An 18,463-nucleotide genomic window follows, 5' to 3' on the forward strand; every position below is an offset into this window, starting at 1 on the left:
CAGTCCAGGCTGAGGGGGATTTGAGCAGCTGAGGGCATATAGAGGGTGTTTCCAAGCCGAGGGAAAAGAAAAATACACAAGATTGAAGAAATTGTCAGTGGTCAGCTCTGCATGTCCAGGGGATGGTGAAACAGAAAGTGACTGTGGTAAAGGTAGGACTCTGGCCTTTATTCAACCTGCAAGGCATATATTAAAGGCTTTGAGCTGGGGAGGGATGCAGCGATTTGTGGCAGTACTGTTGTGGCATGGGCAGGCGTGAGGGTGCTCTTCAGGTCTGAACCACGTGGTGTGGAGACAGTGGGAAGAGGGTCTGGTTATGGCTGCAAGGTGGTAATCCAAGTGGATCCAGCACTGTGTGTAAGAGCACAGAGCAGACTGCTGGCTCCCTGGGGGCCACAGGGACATGGGCTGCAGGCTGTTAAAGAGAGAACCCCCACCTCTCGGGGCCGTGCACTGAAGAAGCTGGTGGTGCTGACAAGGCTGCCTTTATCTCTCCTGGAATCTATCTGCTTGTCTCTGTCACCATCTCTGGTTGTGTCCAAACATGATAAATGAAGTGGAGACCTGAGCAATAATCCAAAAAAAAAAATCTATGTCAAACCCTACTTGAATAAACCACCTGCTCCAATTATCTGGATACATATTTGCCCGAAATCTGAATCCTGTGGATCATTGCCTGCATCCCCCGGATGGAGCTTGTGTGGATACAGTCAGTCCACCTGACAGTCTCTCACATCTGAGTCCTCTGATTGCACCATTTCTCTTTCTCTTGCACTTGGTGGGTCTTTGTCCACTGGTCCCTGTCTGGCCCATTCTCCTCTGCCCTAGTTTGACTATTACAACTCGGTCCTGATCAACGAGAGGGATGCGAGTGGCAAGTACGTGGAGCTGGGGGCTGAGTTTGTCCTGGAGCCCAACGCGCACTTCAGCAACCTGAGGGTGAACACGTCCCTCAGCAGTGTGCAGCTGCCCACCAACGTGTACAACAAAGGTAGTCCTCGCCCCATGGCCTGGCATGGTTGTTGGGGTGGTGCTGGTGGAGGTTAACGATTTGGCCCTTTTCCTGAGAAGCCCTTCTCCAACCTCCCTGACTCAGGGTGGGGAATCATTTCACAGGAGCCTGGGCTGGAGAAAGCTCAGGGCTCCTGGCTTAGAGGGTGTGTGGCTCTCCGAGTGAGATGTAGAGGGAAGTGTGAACTGCATCACTGCTGGCTCTGTGTGTGTGTGTGTGTGTGTGTGTGTGTGTTCCCAGGTGAAGAAGTGGTCACTGTTGCTCCTGATTGAGTGTCCCTGCAGTTCCTTCTACAATCTCGCCCCTTAGACCCAGATATTTTAAATGGAGTCTACATGTCCGAAGCCTTGAACGCTGTTTTTGTGGAGAACTTCCAGAGAGACCCGACACTGACCTGGCAATATTTTGGCAGCTCAACTGGATTCTTTAGGATCTATCCAGGTGAGGACATGGGAGGTATCACCAAGATCCTCTTAGCTTCTCTGACAATAAGGCCACAAGGGTACTGCGGATGGACGCTGGCACTCAGACCCCTGGTGATTGAGGGTGGCCCTGACATCCAAAGGTACCTCCAACCCACATTTTGACACTCTTCACACCATAATATGCACATTTTCAACAAATAGCTGTTGGATTAATTAATTAACTAATTAACTAATTAATTAATTAAATAAATACCATGGTAACCAGCCAGTAAATGCCCGCATTGAACTCTTGTCCTATGAAAAGCACTGTGGAAGATGCAAGGGAGGATAAAACAATTCTTGATCTTAGATGTTCACATCTTAATTGGAGAAGTGGGGCTTACTCACTTAACATGTTCAACCACAATGTAGAGATGTCCTGGGTCACTATGTAATCAGTGGCCAACCTAACAGACATGAGGAAAGCTCCCTTGTCTACCAATAAAAATAGAAAACAAAATCTACCATAAAATTTGCAAGAGTTCTGTTTTTTTACTTCCTATTTATAAAAAAATTCATCTCCACATTTTACTCCAACCTACTTTTATATTCTAGCACACTGTTCAAAGTCTTAACGTCGCCCTGTTTTCCCAAGACAGAACCTTCAAATGCTCGAAGACAACTCACAGGTCTCTCAAGTCTTCTCCAGGATAGAATTCCTGTAAATATTCTTGCTACATCAGGGCTTCCCGATAAGTCAATTTGTGTGCAAACAACACAATCCAATGGTTTCTTTGTAAGCCATCAGTCTTAGTAGAGAGGGTGATTCTCACACCCTCACCCACATTTACTGGTGCATATCAGCCCTCAGGTGGACAATATGGGGTTGGTTATAATCCTTGATCACAGTACACTATCCCCATGGGTGCTTGCAGGCCCACTGTTATCTATTTTAAATTTTATTTATAACATAATAATGCTTGTATATACATCACCAACACAAAAATTAAATTACCAATAATTTCTATTTACATATGTGCTCCTCTATTTCTCCCTCTCTCCCCTCCACTTACTCTCCATTACTCCCCAAGTAATAGCTATCCTGAATTATGAGCCTATCATTTTATTTGGATTTTTGGCTTTCTGTTTGTTTAGTTATTTAGTTTTATCTCATGTTTACACACACATCTGCTTAAACAATATATTGTTTTGTTTTGCTTGTTTTTGAAATTTATAACACTGGTTTCTGATTTAGACTTTTAGAACTTGCTTTATTATACTACCAAGATTTATTGGGTTGTCACATATAGCTATATTTTGTCTTTTTTTTTTCCTGTATCATATTCTTTGGGGTCAATACATCAGTTTATCCATCCTCCTGATTGTATCTGGGTTGTTTCCAGTTTTATTTTTCTTCTTTGTTTTCTACTTTTATGAACAATGTTTCTATGGACATTTTTATAAGAGTTTATCTTAGGCATATACCTAGGAATAGAATTGCTAGGTCCTAAGATGTATAACTGTTCAACTATGACAAGAAAATGCCAAATTGTTTTCCAAAATGCTTTCACTAATTATATTCCCACCAACAGTGAATAAGAAATCCTGTTGATGCAATTTTCTCAAATCCTGTGTATTAGTAAACTTTAAAAATTTTTGTTAATAATCTTTTATTATAAAATGGTATTTTACTGTGATCTGGCATTGCATTTTCCTGGTCACTTGTGAAATTAAGCATCTCTTTATATGCCATTGTTGTATATATTTCTTCTTCTGTGAAATGCCTATATGTCTTTGGCCTAATTACCTATTGACTTTTCTAATGTTAATCCACCCTTGCATTCCTATGATAAACTTAATTTGATTGCAGTAAATTAGTCTTTAATGCATTGTTGGATTTCATTTACTCACATTCTGTTTAGAATTTTTGCATCTATATACAAATGAAATGGTCTTGTAATTTTTCTTTTTTGTATACTCTCCGTATCTGTTTTTCAAAATTATAGTAGCTTCATTGAATAAACTGGGAAGTATTCTCTCTTTTTCTGGTTTCTGGGAGTATTTATATAAGATTAGAATGATCTTTTCTTTGAAAGCTTGGTGGAATTTATCTATAAGACCATGTAAGACCGATGTTTTCTCTATGGGAAGATTTTTAAATTACCACTTCAATATATTTAATACTTGCAAGACTAATATGACTTTCTATTTCTCTTTAATTTTGTAAAATACTTTTTCTAAGAATCCACCCATTTCATCTGAGTTTTCAAATCTATTTCCAGAAGCTATTATTCTCTTATCTTTTAAATCTCTTTTTTCCTTTATCAGTCCAGTACTGATTTTTCTATTTTGCTAGTCTTTTCAGGAATCATCTTTTGTCTTCATTGATTGTATTATTTCTTTGTTTTTTATTTTATCTATTTTAACTTTAATTTTTATCTTTTTTTTTTACCTTTTATTCTGTTGTTCCTCCCCCTAACTTATTAAGTTGGACTCAGCTTTAATTGTTAGCCTTTCTTTGTTTCTATAATAAGCATTTATGGTTCTACCTTGCCCCTAGAAACTCTACTTTCACTCCATCTCACAAGTTTTGATTGGTAGTGAGTTTTTTATTATTAAGTTAAATACATATAACATAAAATTTATCATTCTAGCCATTTTTAAGTGTGTGATTCAGTGGCATTAAGTACATGCACCTTGTTGTGAAACCATCACCACCACCCATCTCCAGATGGGTTATATCCTCAAGGTTCATCCACATTGTAGCTTGTGTGAGCATTTTATAAAGTTGAAAAATATTCCATTGTATGGCTATATCACATTTTGTTTGTTCATTCATCTGCCTATGGACATTTGAACTGCTTCCACATTTTAGCTGTTGTGAATCATACTGCTATGAATATGGATGCACTAATTCCCCCTTGAGACCCTGCTTTTAATTATTTTAGGCATATACTGAGAAGTGGAATTCCTGGATCACATGGTAATTCTGTTTTTAATTTTTTTGGGGGGGGGACTGCTATACCTGTTTTCCATAGCAACTGCACCATTTTACATTTCCACCAACAGTGCCAAGGGTTCTAGTTTTTCCACATCCTAAACAGTAGCCACCCTACTGCATATGAGGTAGCATTTCATCATGGTTTTGATTTGCATTTCCTAATCATTAGTAATGTTGAGCTTTTTTCATGTGCTTATTGGCCATTCATATATCTTCTTAGGAGAAATGTCTATTCAAATTCTTTGCTCATTTTTAAATTGTGTTGTTGTTTTCTGTTGTTGAGTTGTAGGAGTTTTTTTATATTGTGGATATTAACCTCTTACCAGACATGTGATTTGCACATATTTTCTTCCATTCCATGGGTTTTCTTTTCACTTTGTTGATTGTGCCATTTGATACACAGAATTTATTGCCTGTGTTTTTGGTGTCATGGTAATGTTTTAATCACTTCTAAATATTTTTTTAAATTTTCCTGTGATTTCATCTTTTATCATTTGGTTATTTAATAGTGTATTTTAAAGTATCCAAATATATAGAGACTTGCCCTAGTCAGTTTGGCTCAGTGGATAGAGCATTAGCCCACTAAGTGAAGGGTCCCAGGTTCGATTCTGGTCAAGGGCACGTATCTCACAGGCTCAATCTCCTTCCCCCAGGAGGCAACCAATTGATGCATCTCTTTCATATAGATGTTTCTCTCTCTCCTTCTCTCCCCCCCGCCTCCACTCTCTCTAAAAATTAATGGAAAAAATATCCTTGGGTGAGGATTAACAACAATAATAAAAAAACAAATATATAGGGACTTTATATTTATCTTTTTATTATAAATTAGAGGCCCAGTGCATGAAATTTGTGCACGGTGGGGGGGGGGGGGGGGTGTCCCTCAGCCCAGCCTGCACCCTCTCCAATCTGGGACCCCTAGAGGGATGTCCAACTTCCTGTTTAGGCCCAATCCCACTAGGATCCTACTAGGATAAGGCCTAAACAAGAAGTCGGACATCCCTCTCACAATCCAGGACTGCTGGCTCCCAACTGCTCGCCTGCCTGCCTTCCTGATTGCCCCTAACCACTTCTGCCTGCCAGCCTGATCACCCCCTAACCACTCTGCTGCCAGCCTGATTGATGCCTAACTGCTCCCCTGCCAGCCTGATTGCCCCTAAATGCCCTCCCCTGCCGGCCTGGTCACCCCTAACTGCTGTCCCCTGTAGGCCTGGGTCCCCCCCAACTCCCCTTCCCTGCAGGCCTGGTGGCCCCCAACTTCCCTCCTCTGCTGGCCTGGTCACCCCTAACTGCCCTCCCCTGCAGGCTTGATTGCCCCCAACTGCCCTCCCTTGCAGGCCTGGTCCCTCCCAACTACCCTCCCCTGCTGGCCATCTTGTGGCAGACATCTTGTGTCCACATGGGGGCAGCCATCTTTGACCACATGGGGGCAGCCATCTTGTGTGTTGGAGTGATGGTCAATTTACATATTACTCTTTTATTAGAGAGGATAGCAGCCTGCTGCACGGGTGGGGGCCAGCTGGTTTGTCCTGAAGGGTGTCCTGGATCAGGGTGGGGGTTCCCTTGGGGCGTGGGGCGGCCTGGGCGAGGGGCCTGTGGTGGTTTGCAGGCTGGCCACGCCCCCTGGCAACCCAAGTGGAGGCCCTGGTATCGGGATTTATTTATCTTCTATAATTGAAACTTTGTAGCCTTGATTGGAGGCCTGGGCTGGCCAGGGTGTGCAGGAAGCTTGGCTTCCTCCATTGCCAAGGAAACCCAAGCCTCCTGTTCGCTCCGTGGCTGCAGCCATTTTGGTTGGGTTTATTTGCATACTCGATCCTGATTGGCTGGTGGGTGTGGCTTAGCAGAGGTACGGTCAATTTGCATATTGCTCTTTTATTAGATAGGATTTCTAATCAAATTGCTTTGTAGACAGAGAACATGGAATATGTGGTACTGATTATATGAAATTGATTGAGGTTTTGTTTAATAGCCTAGTATGACATCAAGTTTTATAAATATTCCATGTGTGTTTGAGAAGAATATGTGTGGTCTAATTGTGGCATGAAAAACTCTGCATATGTCATTAGCTCAAACTTGTTAATTGTATTATTTACATTTTCTGTACCGTATTTTCCGGCATATAAGACGACTGAGCATATAGAAGATTTTCCTGGGTTAAAAAGTCGTCTTATATGCCGGAAAATACAGTATCTTTGCTGGTTTTAAGTCTTGTTAGCCTTTACTACACTTTGTTTTTAGGTCTATTTTGTCTGATATTATAAGAAATACCAATATGCCCTTCGTTACCCGACATATATTTTTTCATCATTTCTTCCAATCTTGTTTTAGTCATATCTCTTGAAAATAGTCTATAGCTTCTAAACCTTTATCCAAACTGGCAACTTCTTTTACTATTTGGCAAGTTCAGCACATTTACATTTATTGTATTGATATATTTAAACATGCTTATCTTATTTTTTAAATTATTTTATTTTTAAAATTTCTATTTGTCCCTTCATTTTTTGTTTCCCATTCTCCTTTTATAACCTTTTAAAATTAGTAACTTAACCTTTTGCACTCGATGTCGAGTGTGACTCGACATGGTTAGCATCGGTAGCAGCTCTTTTTATACTCTTTGAATGTATCAATAATTTGAAATATAAAAAAATCCAAATAAATAAGTTTGTATGAAAAGAAACTCCAGTTTTTTATTCTACTGCCATGCTTTGTAAAATCTGGGGTATTTAAAAAATTAAATCCCAAGTAGAATAAAGGAATCGAGAAAAAAGCAAGCGAGTGCAAAGGGTTAAAAAAAATCTCCTGCTATTTGTCTTTTTATTTTTATCAATTTAAGGTTTACTCCTCTGTTTTTATTCTTTCAATAATTACCCCTTACCAGTCATCCTACCTAATAAAAGGGTAATATGCAAATTGACCGCACCTTCGCTACGCCGAAGCCACGCCCACCAGCCACGCCCACCAGCCAATCAGGGCGAGTATGCAAATAAACCCAACCAAGATGGCTACAGCCACAGAGAGCAAGGTTTCCCAGGCAACGGAGGAAGCCAAGCTTTCCGCCTGCCCTTGCTAGGCCTAAGCCTCCACTCAAGCTACAAAGTTTCAATTATAGAAGGTAAACAAATCTTAACAGAAATGGCGGCAGCCACGGAACTGGAGAGAGCAGGCCAGGGTTGCCCCCGGCAATGGAGAAAGCAAAGCTTTCTGCACACCCTGGCCAGGCCCAGGCCTCCTCTTAAGGCTACAAAGTTTCAATTATAGAAGGTAAATTAACCCCAACAGAAATGACTGCCGGCCACAGAGCAAGCAGGAGGTTTGGCTCCACTCCAGGCTACAAAGTTTCAATTGTAGAAGGTAAATAAATTCCAGATACCAGGGCCTCCTCTTGGGTTGCCAGGGGGCGTGGCTGGCCTGCAAACCACCACAGGCCCCTTGCTCAGGCCTCCCCATGCCCCAAGGGAACCCCCATCCTGATCTAGGACACCCTTCAGGGCAAACCAGCTGGCCCCCGCCCCTGCACCAGGCCTCTATCCTATCTAATAAAAGAGTAATATGCAGGTTGACCATCACTCCAACACACAATATGGCTGCCCCCATGTGGACACAAGATGGCCACCACAAGATGGCCAGCAGGGGAGGGCAGTTGGGAGGCACCAGGCCTGCAAGGGAGAGCAGTTGAGAGGGACCCAGGCCTGCAAGGGAGGGAAGTTGGAGGCGATCAACCCTGCAGGGGAGGGCAGTTAGGGGTGACCAGGCTGGCAGAGGAGGGAAGTTGGGGGCAAACAGGCTGGCAGGGGAGCAGTTAGGCACCAATCAGGCTGGCAGCGGAGTGGTTAGGGGGTGATCAGGCTGGCAGGCAGAAGTGGTTAGGGGCAATCAGGAAGGCAGGCAGGCGAGCAGTTGGGAGCCAGCAGTCCTGGATTGTGAGAGGGATGTCCGACTTCTTGTTTAGGCCTTATCCTAGTAGGATCCTAGTGGGATTGGGCCTAAACAGGAAGTCGGACATCCCTCTAGGGGTCCCAGATTGGAGAGGGTACAGGCTGGGCTGAGGGACATCCCCCCTCTCCATGCACGAATTTCGTGCAACGGGCCTCTAGTATTTAATAAGATATTAAAATTAAATAATATTTTTACCTTTTCTCCAGTCAAAAAAAATTTAGAACTTCTCCACTTACATATCCTTCTCCCACTTTGATTTCCATTCTCTTGTCATCTAATATATTCCTTTTTATCCCAGGTTAGATACTATTATGCTATTTGATGCAAATATTGCTTGTTTGGTAAGAGCTACTGGGTTACCTTTTTTTTGCCCACCACTCCTTCACGTACCTCAAGCTGTCTTTCCAAGGTCCTGTTCCTCCTTCTTCAGGTGAATCCTCCACAAGTTCCCTTATCGTGCGCTTCGTGGTAAGCTGCTTCAGCTTGTGTTCATCTACACATGCTTTATTTCATTTTCATTCTTTTTATTTTATTTTAAATTCATTCTTTTTTATTTTTGCAAGTTATACAAATCATTTCCTGTTGTCATCCTATTTCAGCAGAAAAGACCAAATCCTATTTCTTTTTTATTGGAGACTAGAAGCCCGGTGCACGAAATTCGTGCATGGTGGGGCGGGGGGCGGTGTCCCTCAACCTGACCTGCACCCTCTCCAATCTGGGATCCCTCTCACAATCCAGGACCACTGGCTCCTAACTGCTAGCCTGCCTGTCTACCTGATTGCCCCTAACAGCTTCTGCCTGCCAACCTGATTGCCCCCAACCACTCCCCTGCCAGCCATGGGACCCCCAGGCCTCACTGCACCGAGCAGCCACCAGGCCCCTCCCCCGCTGTGCATGCAGCCATCTTGTGGTGGCCATCTTCTGCTGACGTCGTGGTGGACATCTTGTGACAATGTCGCACGAGGGCATCATGTGATGCCACCTAGGCTTTTATTATATAGGATAAGTGACTGACTAAGCCTCCCTTTGATGAAACACCCTGAGAAATAGCTCCCAGTAAAGAACAACAGCTCCAGGGAACTCAGTCCCCAAGTGGAATTCTGAAAGCAACACTGCAGTCTTCTATGCTCACACTTGAGTGATAGTTCTGCTGGAGATGCACTTCTAGGCTAACAATTATCCTCTCTCAACACCTTCCAACTTCTTCCCGCTGCCTTCTGGCTTCCACTGATGTTGAGAAACTCTGCTGTTGGCTTAACTGCTGTTCCTTTGAAAGTAAATGTTCTATTTTTTCTGGCTGCTTTCAGGGTCTTTATTTATTTACTTGCTTTTGGAGTTCTGCAGTTTCACTACGATGTGTCTAGAAAGGAATATCTTTTCATTTATCCCGCTTGGGATATACTGTGCCTCCTGGATGTCTGGACTCGCATTTTTATCAGTCCTGGAACATTTGCATCATTGTCTTTGTACCATAGTGTTTCCTTGTGCTCTCCCTTTTCTCCTTCTCTGTCTCCGGTCAGACATATTTAGGGTGTCCCCAAAAAATGTATACACACACATTGAATAAGTATAAAGGCAGTGATAAAAAAATACATTTCATTTTCAAAATTGAGCTATCAGCTGTTAAAGTGTATACATTTTTTGAGACACCCTGTATTAGACATTCTCATTCTGGCTTCCACAGGATTCTGGAAAAATCCTTCAAATGCCAGAATTTTCTCTTTACCTGTGAATGATCCACTATGCTTTTTTTTTTTTTCAACTTAAACGTTTTTTTCACTTACAAAATTAAGGCTGTTTCTTTGTCCCTAATCATTTTCTTGTTGTATATTCTTCCTTGTGATTTCTCCAACATAGCTATCCTGTAATTTGTATTTGGCAGTTCCAACACCGGTAACTCTTGGGAGGATACACCTGGTGCTTCTTGCTTCTGCTGCCTCTCACTCCTGGGGCCTTGTTTCCGGTGTATTTGGTAATCTTTGATCGTGGGGCCATGCCACTTATAATCTGTGGGAATCCTGCAGGCCTGATTTGGGAAAGCTTCCCTCCAAGAGGATCACTTCTGCTCCTGCTTGGAGTTGAGGGTACCCCCACCCAGGACCACCAAAACCCTGGTGCAGAGCCAAGAACCACTGTTACTATTATAAGGTCAAATTCCCCACAACCATGCTGCTCTAGGAAGATGGCCTTCATTTCCCCGCTGCTCACTGCTGCTGCAGGTCCACGTCAGAGCCATGCTATCCAGGCTCCCACGACACCAGCTCGGCCCGTGGTTCTGTCCTGCTTCCCTCCAGGCCGTGGCTCCTGACTGTTCTGGCCCCTGCCCTCACCCTTGGAACTCTACTCCCATTTGTTTGGTTTTGGGAGTAAGATCCCTGGAAACCTCTTCTCCTTTTGACAGACCAGCAATGCCTCAAAGTGTGTATCTCATCTGAAGTCTAACTGCTGTGGAACAGGAGTCCCTTAGAGCTTCCAGACAGTCATGATATGGCCATGATATTTTTCTAGCCCAAACACAACACAATACAATTGCACCGCTTATTTTTAATTTCCGTACTGTGCGCCCACTCTTCCCAATCTTTACAGTATTTTCAAATAGAGATTCCATTGTGGAGCATGTCAATGTTATCTTTGCTTTGTGTGCATTCATCCAAGTTTTTGATTCGATGAATAGGACAAAATCCACCCCAGCACCCTGCTGGTGGGTCAAGGCAAGGTCTTCCATACTCATTCATTTGTTCTTTCATCCATACGACAAACATTTATTGAGCATCAAGCCTGCGAGGTGCTATGTCACACACTGTCAGGTACAAGCAGTCCTGTACCACGCCACCACAACAAAGTGAGTTTCTCAATAAAGAGAGTCGTAATCTTTTTGCTGGTCGAGGGCCTTGCCTTCAATTTGAAAACAAAAACCGCAGCATCTTTCCAGTACCATAAAGCCCAGAGCCATAAAATGGAGTGTGCCTGTACTTGGATTCCCTGACCCCGAGGAGCTTATAGTCCCGTAGCCAATCCTTTCTCCCAGCCAGCTAACAGGAAGGATCATGGCACTAACAGGCAACCTGACTAGAGGCAGAGGGGCTAGAAGTCAGAGCACCTGGCTCTCCCTCTCTCTGTCCATGCTTTTGCTGGATGGTAATGGATGTTAAAAGTCATGCCTTCTGGAAGCTTCCCCTTCCACAAATTGATGTGAGGTTTTTAGCTCACAAGTGAGTTCCACACACAACATATAGGGGTTCTACTGTGAAATTCACCTCAACTCTGGGCCTGGGCAGTGTGGATGATGAGTGTCCCTCCATCGAGCTGGCCTCCCTCCTTGCCTGTTGCCTCAGTTTGCAGGGTGCTCTAGTGGCCCCTCACCCTGTTGTCCAGGTCCATGGCTGGCCCTTCCCTGGGGATCATGGCATTCTTGGATGTCAGCCCCCAGCTGGGGCTCTGGAGCCGCCTCACTGAGCCAGTGAACGGGCCAGCCTTTGTTTCCCCAGGCATCAAATGGACACCTGACGAGAATGGAGTCATCACCTTTGACTGCCGAAACCGTGGCTGGTGAGAGCTCCCAGGGGAAAGGGGTCTGTGCTGGCCTCCCTCTTCCAACCTTTGGGTTTTACCTAGTTCTTCTCCAGTCCCTGCCTCCAGGCCAAGGGTCTCAGGTGGGTAGAACCATAACCTGACACAAGAGTAGGAAGAAGCCTCCCTTCTCACCGCGGCTGCCCTTGCTGCAGGGCTGATCACATTTGTCTTTCCTGCCCCCAGCTCCTTCCAGGACAGTGAGCTGCTCCAAATCAACCCACTGCCAGGCTCTCCTTCCCCCAACTCCCCTCCCTTGGCAGATTTATAACAGAATCTGAGGGTGGAATCCAGTTCATCCTGCTGTCCATCCCTCCGGGACCCTGGCTGGTCCAAAACAAAGAGGACTTGACATTTCTCCCACCTGACAAGCCCATTAGATGGGCACAGGCCCAGCTGTTGTCCCCAAAATGGCTTCAGAACTATGCTAAGTGGTCATGGAACATGATACAAACTAGTCTCAATGGAGCAACTACCTGAACTTTGGATAAACTTGAGCCAGAATCCAAACAGCAATAATAACACTAGGTTGGGTGGTTGCTCTGGCTTTGATTTCCCCATCGCTGACCAGTCCTTTTCTTTCTGCTAAAGGTACATACAAGCCGCTACTTCTCCCAAGGATGTTGTGATTGTGGTGGACACAAGTGGCAGCATGAAGGGGCTGCGGATGGCTATCGCCAAGCACACCATCTCCACCATCCTGGACACACTGGGAGAGAATGACTTTGTTAATGTCATTGCAGTGAGTGTCCTTCCTTCCTAGAATAGCTCTCCCTTTCTAGAGAAACTTTCCTCAGCTTGCATTGGAATGACCTATAGCTACCACCACACGATGCCTCAGAGTGATCTCTCTGAAGCTGGGCCTAACCCAGGGTCCAAAGACAGACTGCAAGAGGCCCGCAGAGTTTCTGAAATTATGTGTATGTCCATTCTTCTGAGTCCACAGAGTTTATTAATTCAGACGAGTTTGGGATAGAACAAAGATGAGAAGCTCTGACCCTGAGTAGACGCCTAATTTATCCCACCTTGTGCTCTTGACTGGCGCCCATCACTGAGCAGCCTCTCCCTTCTGCTACAGGAAGAGCGATCCCTGGGTGCCTCCTCTCCAACAATCCCAGTTCTCCCAGTCCCTTCACCCCAAATCCAGATGCATTGGGAGAAAGGAGAAAGTACATGGGGGTGCCTAGACAGGGGCCAACAAATCCTGGTCCTGCTTTCAGAGCAGCTCTTCCCGAGGCTGGCCCTGCCTGCCCCAGGAAGGTCATGGTGGGAGAGATGCAGCAGGAAGAAAGGGGACAGTCAGGAGAATGCTCTCAAAGGCAATGAAAGAGTAAGCCTGCGCAGCCCTCCGCAGAGGCAGAGCTGACGGGCCACCGGGGTACCATTTTGAAGGCTACCTGATCTAAACCTTCCCTCCACCTCCCTGCCACACTGCTGAAAATGCTTATCTTTAGTGGGATTTACTTCTCTGGTAAAGAAGCACCAAAGCAAAATGGCCTAACTGAAAAACGGCCATCCTGGGGTTATGCGAATGGCCCCCTCCTCCCTGAGCTGCTCCCAAGGCCCACATCACTTACCCACCCACATCTCCTGGGCCCCATGCTCCCCTCTCCCCACCTCTCCATCCCTGCCCCTGACCTGCAGCAGAGACAGGACAGCCAGGGGAGCAGTTCCCACCACTTCACAAGAGTGGGGTGTGCTCCTGCTCCTCTCGCAGAGCCTGTTGACAGCTAAAGGACCCTCTTCCTCAATGCAGGGCAGAGACAAAAAGAGCAGAGTTTCTCATCCCCGGACCCAGGCACTGGGGAGGGGTCTGCACTTGGAGGGCTGTGGATTCCCATGGAAGGCACTTCGTCGGGTCTTGGCGGCAGAGACCAGAGGGATTCTCTCAGTAACCTGCAGTTCCCTGTGTGCCCCGGGAGATGGGCAGGACTCAGCCACCCAAGAACATGAGTCAAGACCAGAATTTGAGGGATAGTGAAGGCCCTGCTGTTCTCTGTACTCCCACCTCTCTACTCAGAAAAATTGCCAAAAGCATAGGGTACCCCAAGATAATGTGCACAGGTGCCCAGGTGACTCCAGCCTGGACCACTCTGTGAGTTGCCTGAGCTTCATCACTGGGCCCTGACTTTCCAAACGGACCCTGTCTGTTCTCTCCTCCCCTCCTCCCTCTGCAACTGCAGTACAATGACTACATCCATTACATCGAGCCTTGTTTCAAAGGGATCCTTGTTCAGGCGGATCGAGACAACCGCGAGGTGAGTGTCCACACCAGGCAAGGGCCGCATGCCTCTTAGCCCCTGTTCTGCTTAGAAGGGTGGGAGTCATCTGTGCAGCTTCCTGGCGGCCCTTTTACGCATTCCCATGGCATTTGGAAAGGGGCAATGCAGGTCTGCAGTCACCCACACAAATACACCCAGGAAATTGCCCCCATGAATCCGCTGCCTATCTCAGCAGTGAGCAAAGAGAGACCTCCCATCTGAGGAAAATCTCACTTCTTCAGGACTGGTTTCTTATTCTGTGGATTATCCAGGACTCGGTTTTCCCCTCTGCCTCCCCCTCGGCCTTTCTACTATGTCAGTTTTCATGAGGAGCTTCCCAAAAGGAGGAGAAATTCAAACCCATTGTGTTGAGTCCTTTTCGAAGGCCTATGAGGAAAGGATGTGGCAACTTGGTTTAAAGGGAGTCTAAGTGTCACAGACCCTTCCCTCTGTGACTGGGGAATTTGGGTTTGGCTTCCTCTTGAATCCCAGCCTTGAGTTGGAGCCCCTCGCAGCCTCCATGATTTCTCCCGTGAAATGCTCGCCACTGGGATAAGAGCTGGCATGCTGAGGACCTGGGAGCCTGGGCATTGGCCTGGCCTCCTTGCTGAGGTTGAACTTACACTGGCATCTCCTTCTAGTAGTGGGGAAAGATTTGCACCCAGCCACTCACAATCTCTCAGTTTATCTTGGGGGCATTGGAGAAACATCTGCTGTGGGGGTCAGCTAGACCCTGGAGAGATGGGCAAATAGCTCTAAACAGCCTCTGAAATTAAGACCAAAGATGAAGGTTCCTTGGCCCACTCCATCCACTGACACTCCTCCGGTTTCTTATCCACTACAGCATTTCAAACAGCTGGTGAGTGAGCTGGTGGTTAAAGGTGTGGGGGTCGTGGACCAAGCCCTGAGGGAAGCCTTCCAGATCCTGAAGCAGGTACTGCACCTGGGGAAGCCGAGGGAGCGTGGAGGGGTGGGAGACAGGCTGAGGTGGGGGGAAGGCAGTTCCCCGCTGCAGTGATGGAGCTCCCCTCCCCTGCACAGTTCCAAGAGGCCAGGCAAGGAAGCCTCTGCAACCAGGCCATCATGCTGCTCACCGACGGGGCCGTGGAGGACTACGAGCCAGTGTTTGAGAAGTACAACCAGCTGGACCGCAAGGTTACTCCCTGGTGGTGGTCAAGGGGTGAAGGGAGGGGGTGCCAAGGGGAGTGGTCTCCTACTGCCATGATAGGATGGCCCAGAAAAGCCAGGCCTGCCATGAGTTCAAATAGTCTACCCATTAGCCCATCAGTAAATTCAAATGTTCCAAAGCTATGGTTACTCTAGGCACAGTGGACTCATGCAAGAGGGATCAGGTGAGAGACCATGGTGGTGAGATGTGAAAAATGTCCTGGCAAGTCCCAGTGTTGCCTGGGCCCGGGGCCCTTTCTGACCCAAAGGAGTGGGACTGGAGAAGTTGGCAAAGTGCTTGACAGACGTCAAAGACTCACATGCATCATGTTAGCATTGCTTGTGGCCAGGAGTTAGGCTGCTGAGTCCATCTGTGTCTTGTGGATTAGGTTCGAGTTTTCACTTACCTGATTGGTAGAGAAGTCACTTTTGCTGACCGCATGAAGTGGATCGCGTGCAACAACAAAGGTAGGTGACAGGTGGGCGGAGCACCTGGCAGCCTGTACCCGAGTGCAGGTGGAACAGCATTGCCCCGTCACTGGGGTGCTGAGCAGTGGCTCCTGCATGGGGCCTTGCAGAGGAGCGGGGCTGTGTGGAGATGACAGTATCTGCCCCTCCTTCTCACTTGGAGAAAGCAATACAAAATGAAAATTGCTCCATAAAGCCTTGAGTAAATGCTTGATTACTCCTGCAGGGACTCTAAGTCATAAAGCCACCTGAAGTGGAACTTAGAGGTCATCTATCCAGTGTTTGCAGGAGAGAGAAAGCTGTCTCGCCTCGTAGAAACCACAATATAGACAGTGAGGCAGAGGCAGGACTGACGTTATAATGTAAGTTCTCTCTTGGGTCCAGCCTCCATTCTTCTTGCTGCAAATTAAGCCCATTTACGCTGATTCTACCACCAAACAAAAAGCAGGTGGTCATCATTTTATTTAGAATAGTGTTTTGTGTGCAAACAGTCCTCATCTATCTCTGGCCAGAACCTAAGATCTGGGCCTCAGGTTTGGACCTGGGTTTGGTTCAACCACGATTTATTGAGCATCTACTGTGTACCTGGCAAACTTTCCGAATTGTGGTCAGTTTGGACTCAGTCTTGCTCTTGCAACTGTCCAGCTGGGGAGACAAAGCAGTGAACCATCAATGATAACATCATCTTGATTGCCCTGTGAGGACGGAAGAGCAGAGGCTGTACTGGGAGCCGGGGGACAACGGCAGAGACACTTCCCCCATGTGGAGGTGACAGGAAGGCTGACACATAAAGAACTGGTAGGAGTTGGCTAGACCTAGAGAGCAGGGAAGGGGGTCCCAGACAGAGAGAACAGCATGTCAAAGGATGAGACAAGAGGCATGTTGGGATCTGAGAGCTGCTCCACTTTACCTGAGTGTGGAGTGAATGTTTTGTGGGCGGTGACGAGCAATGAGACCAGAGAGGTAAATGCATGCTAAATTATTCATGGCCTTGTAAGCCATTTGCTCTTTTAATATCACTGTGGCTACAATGAAGAGGCTATGGCTCCCTCTCCATAACTGAGGAGGAACAGTAGTCAGAGAAGAAAGGAGGCGGGCTTGTGACAGCTATCATAGCCTGGGGTCCCTGAAAGCAGGCCCTGGGACAGAGCTGCATGGGGGGGGGGGGGGGGGTGGAGGAGGGAGGGCTGTAAGAAGTGAGGAGGGCAGCCCTGCAAGAGAGAGAAGCAGACCCTACTGAGGCCCCGTTGCTTCTGTGGCAGCTCTGGAGCTGGGGGGCAGGGGGCTTCCAATTGCCCAAGTGGAGACAGGGCTGGGCCCAAGAGTTCCCATCATCAGCACTGGCCCCCACCACCCCCTGGAAGAGGTACAGCCTTGGGAAAAGCAGTTCCCTGTGGCCCAGAGCAGCTCCCGGTGAGGGGCCAGCCAGCAGCTGGGGAGGGTGTGGGCCCTGCGGAAGGGTTCCACGTGGAGCAGCCAGCCTCCCGCACTACATGGCCCCTCCTCTCCTCCAGGCTACTACACGCAGATTTCTACCCTGGCAGACGCCCAGGAGAACGTGATGGAGTACCTGCACGTGCTCAGCCGCCCCATGGTCATCAACCATGACCATGACATCATCTGGACCGAAGCTTACATGGACAGCAAGGTGGGCCCACCCCACCACAGAGTGAGGGACCCCAGGGCATGAGGGGTGACTTCTTGGATGAGGAATGGGGGTTGGGGGCCGATCGCATCCTTGGGAAACATGAAGGGAGTGAGCGCTTCGCCCACTAGCAGACCATCACCTGTATGCTGCCCCAGAGGCCCAGAAACCCAGCAAGTAGGCCTGTCCAGGGTTGCCCTTCATGGACAGAGGTCCTCTGCTCCAAACTCCTTCCTCCCTCCTTCCTGTTGTCCTCACCTCCTTCACTGTCCTCTCTCCCTCCTGTTACAGGAAAGAGGAGTCCGACCAGTAATTCAGGATCCCATAGGTTTATCAAGTGTCCCCTTCCCAGCCCTGCACTCACAAAGAGGCTGCCTGCGGGCAGCAATGACTTACATGAAGGAAGAGATGTCGAAGGTCGATGTCAGATGAGATGTTGGGGGAAGAGGGACCTTCTGGCACCTCTCAAATCACATCACAGACACCAGCTTCAATGCTGATGCACCAGGCTAGGATTAAGAGGGACCTGAAAATAGTTGCTTAAATAAAAGAGCATTTCTCCCTCATGTAAAGTAAAAGACGTCTAGAGGTGGCTGGCCCAGAGCCTATGAGGAGCGCCCTGGTCACCAGGGACCCAGACCCCTTCCTGCTGCTGTCCCCTTAGTCTTCCCTACGGACCTCTCATTCCAAGTGGATAGTGCAACTCCAGTCAACAGAAACCGCTCACTTTTAGGAAATCTTACTTCCAAACTCTAAACTGAAGCATCAGAGGAGGAAGGGGTAGAGGGCTTGATGGTTCAAAATTCTTCATTCTCCAAGGTCTACTGTGGACCGCCATGGCTAGGCAGTCTCCTTTAGCTGGCCCTGAGGAAGGTCAGACTTAGCAGACACGCCTGCGCACACCACTCCTCAGGGCCTGTCGTTGAGGTAAAGTGGGGCACACGCGTGGAGCCCCTTCCAAGGAAACTGGAGGAGCCAGCACAGTAAGATGAGGAGGCG

The 18,463-nt window shown here is 47.2% G+C and overlaps 1 protein-coding gene across 1 annotated transcript in view; it reads left to right on the forward strand.

Moving 5' to 3' along the window:
- CACNA2D4 (calcium voltage-gated channel auxiliary subunit alpha2delta 4) overlaps positions 1 to 18,463 on the forward strand; it is a 113,640-nt gene that overhangs the window by 14,199 nt on the left and 80,978 nt on the right. Inside the window, exons 5-13 of the mRNA XM_008153386.3 lie at positions 829 to 991; positions 1,322 to 1,453; positions 11,842 to 11,902; positions 12,515 to 12,665; positions 14,107 to 14,181; positions 15,029 to 15,118; positions 15,226 to 15,339; positions 15,741 to 15,819; positions 17,334 to 17,467. Coding sequence (XP_008151608.2) covers positions 829 to 991; positions 1,322 to 1,453; positions 11,842 to 11,902; positions 12,515 to 12,665; positions 14,107 to 14,181; positions 15,029 to 15,118; positions 15,226 to 15,339; positions 15,741 to 15,819; positions 17,334 to 17,467 — 999 coding nt within the window. The remainder of the gene's footprint in view (positions 1 to 828; positions 992 to 1,321; positions 1,454 to 11,841; positions 11,903 to 12,514; positions 12,666 to 14,106; positions 14,182 to 15,028; positions 15,119 to 15,225; positions 15,340 to 15,740; positions 15,820 to 17,333; positions 17,468 to 18,463) is intronic.

Source organism: Eptesicus fuscus, chromosome 7 (genome assembly GCF_027574615.1).
Source record: "Eptesicus fuscus isolate TK198812 chromosome 7, DD_ASM_mEF_20220401, whole genome shotgun sequence".
Classification (NCBI taxonomy): domain Eukaryota; kingdom Metazoa; phylum Chordata; class Mammalia; order Chiroptera; family Vespertilionidae; genus Eptesicus; species Eptesicus fuscus.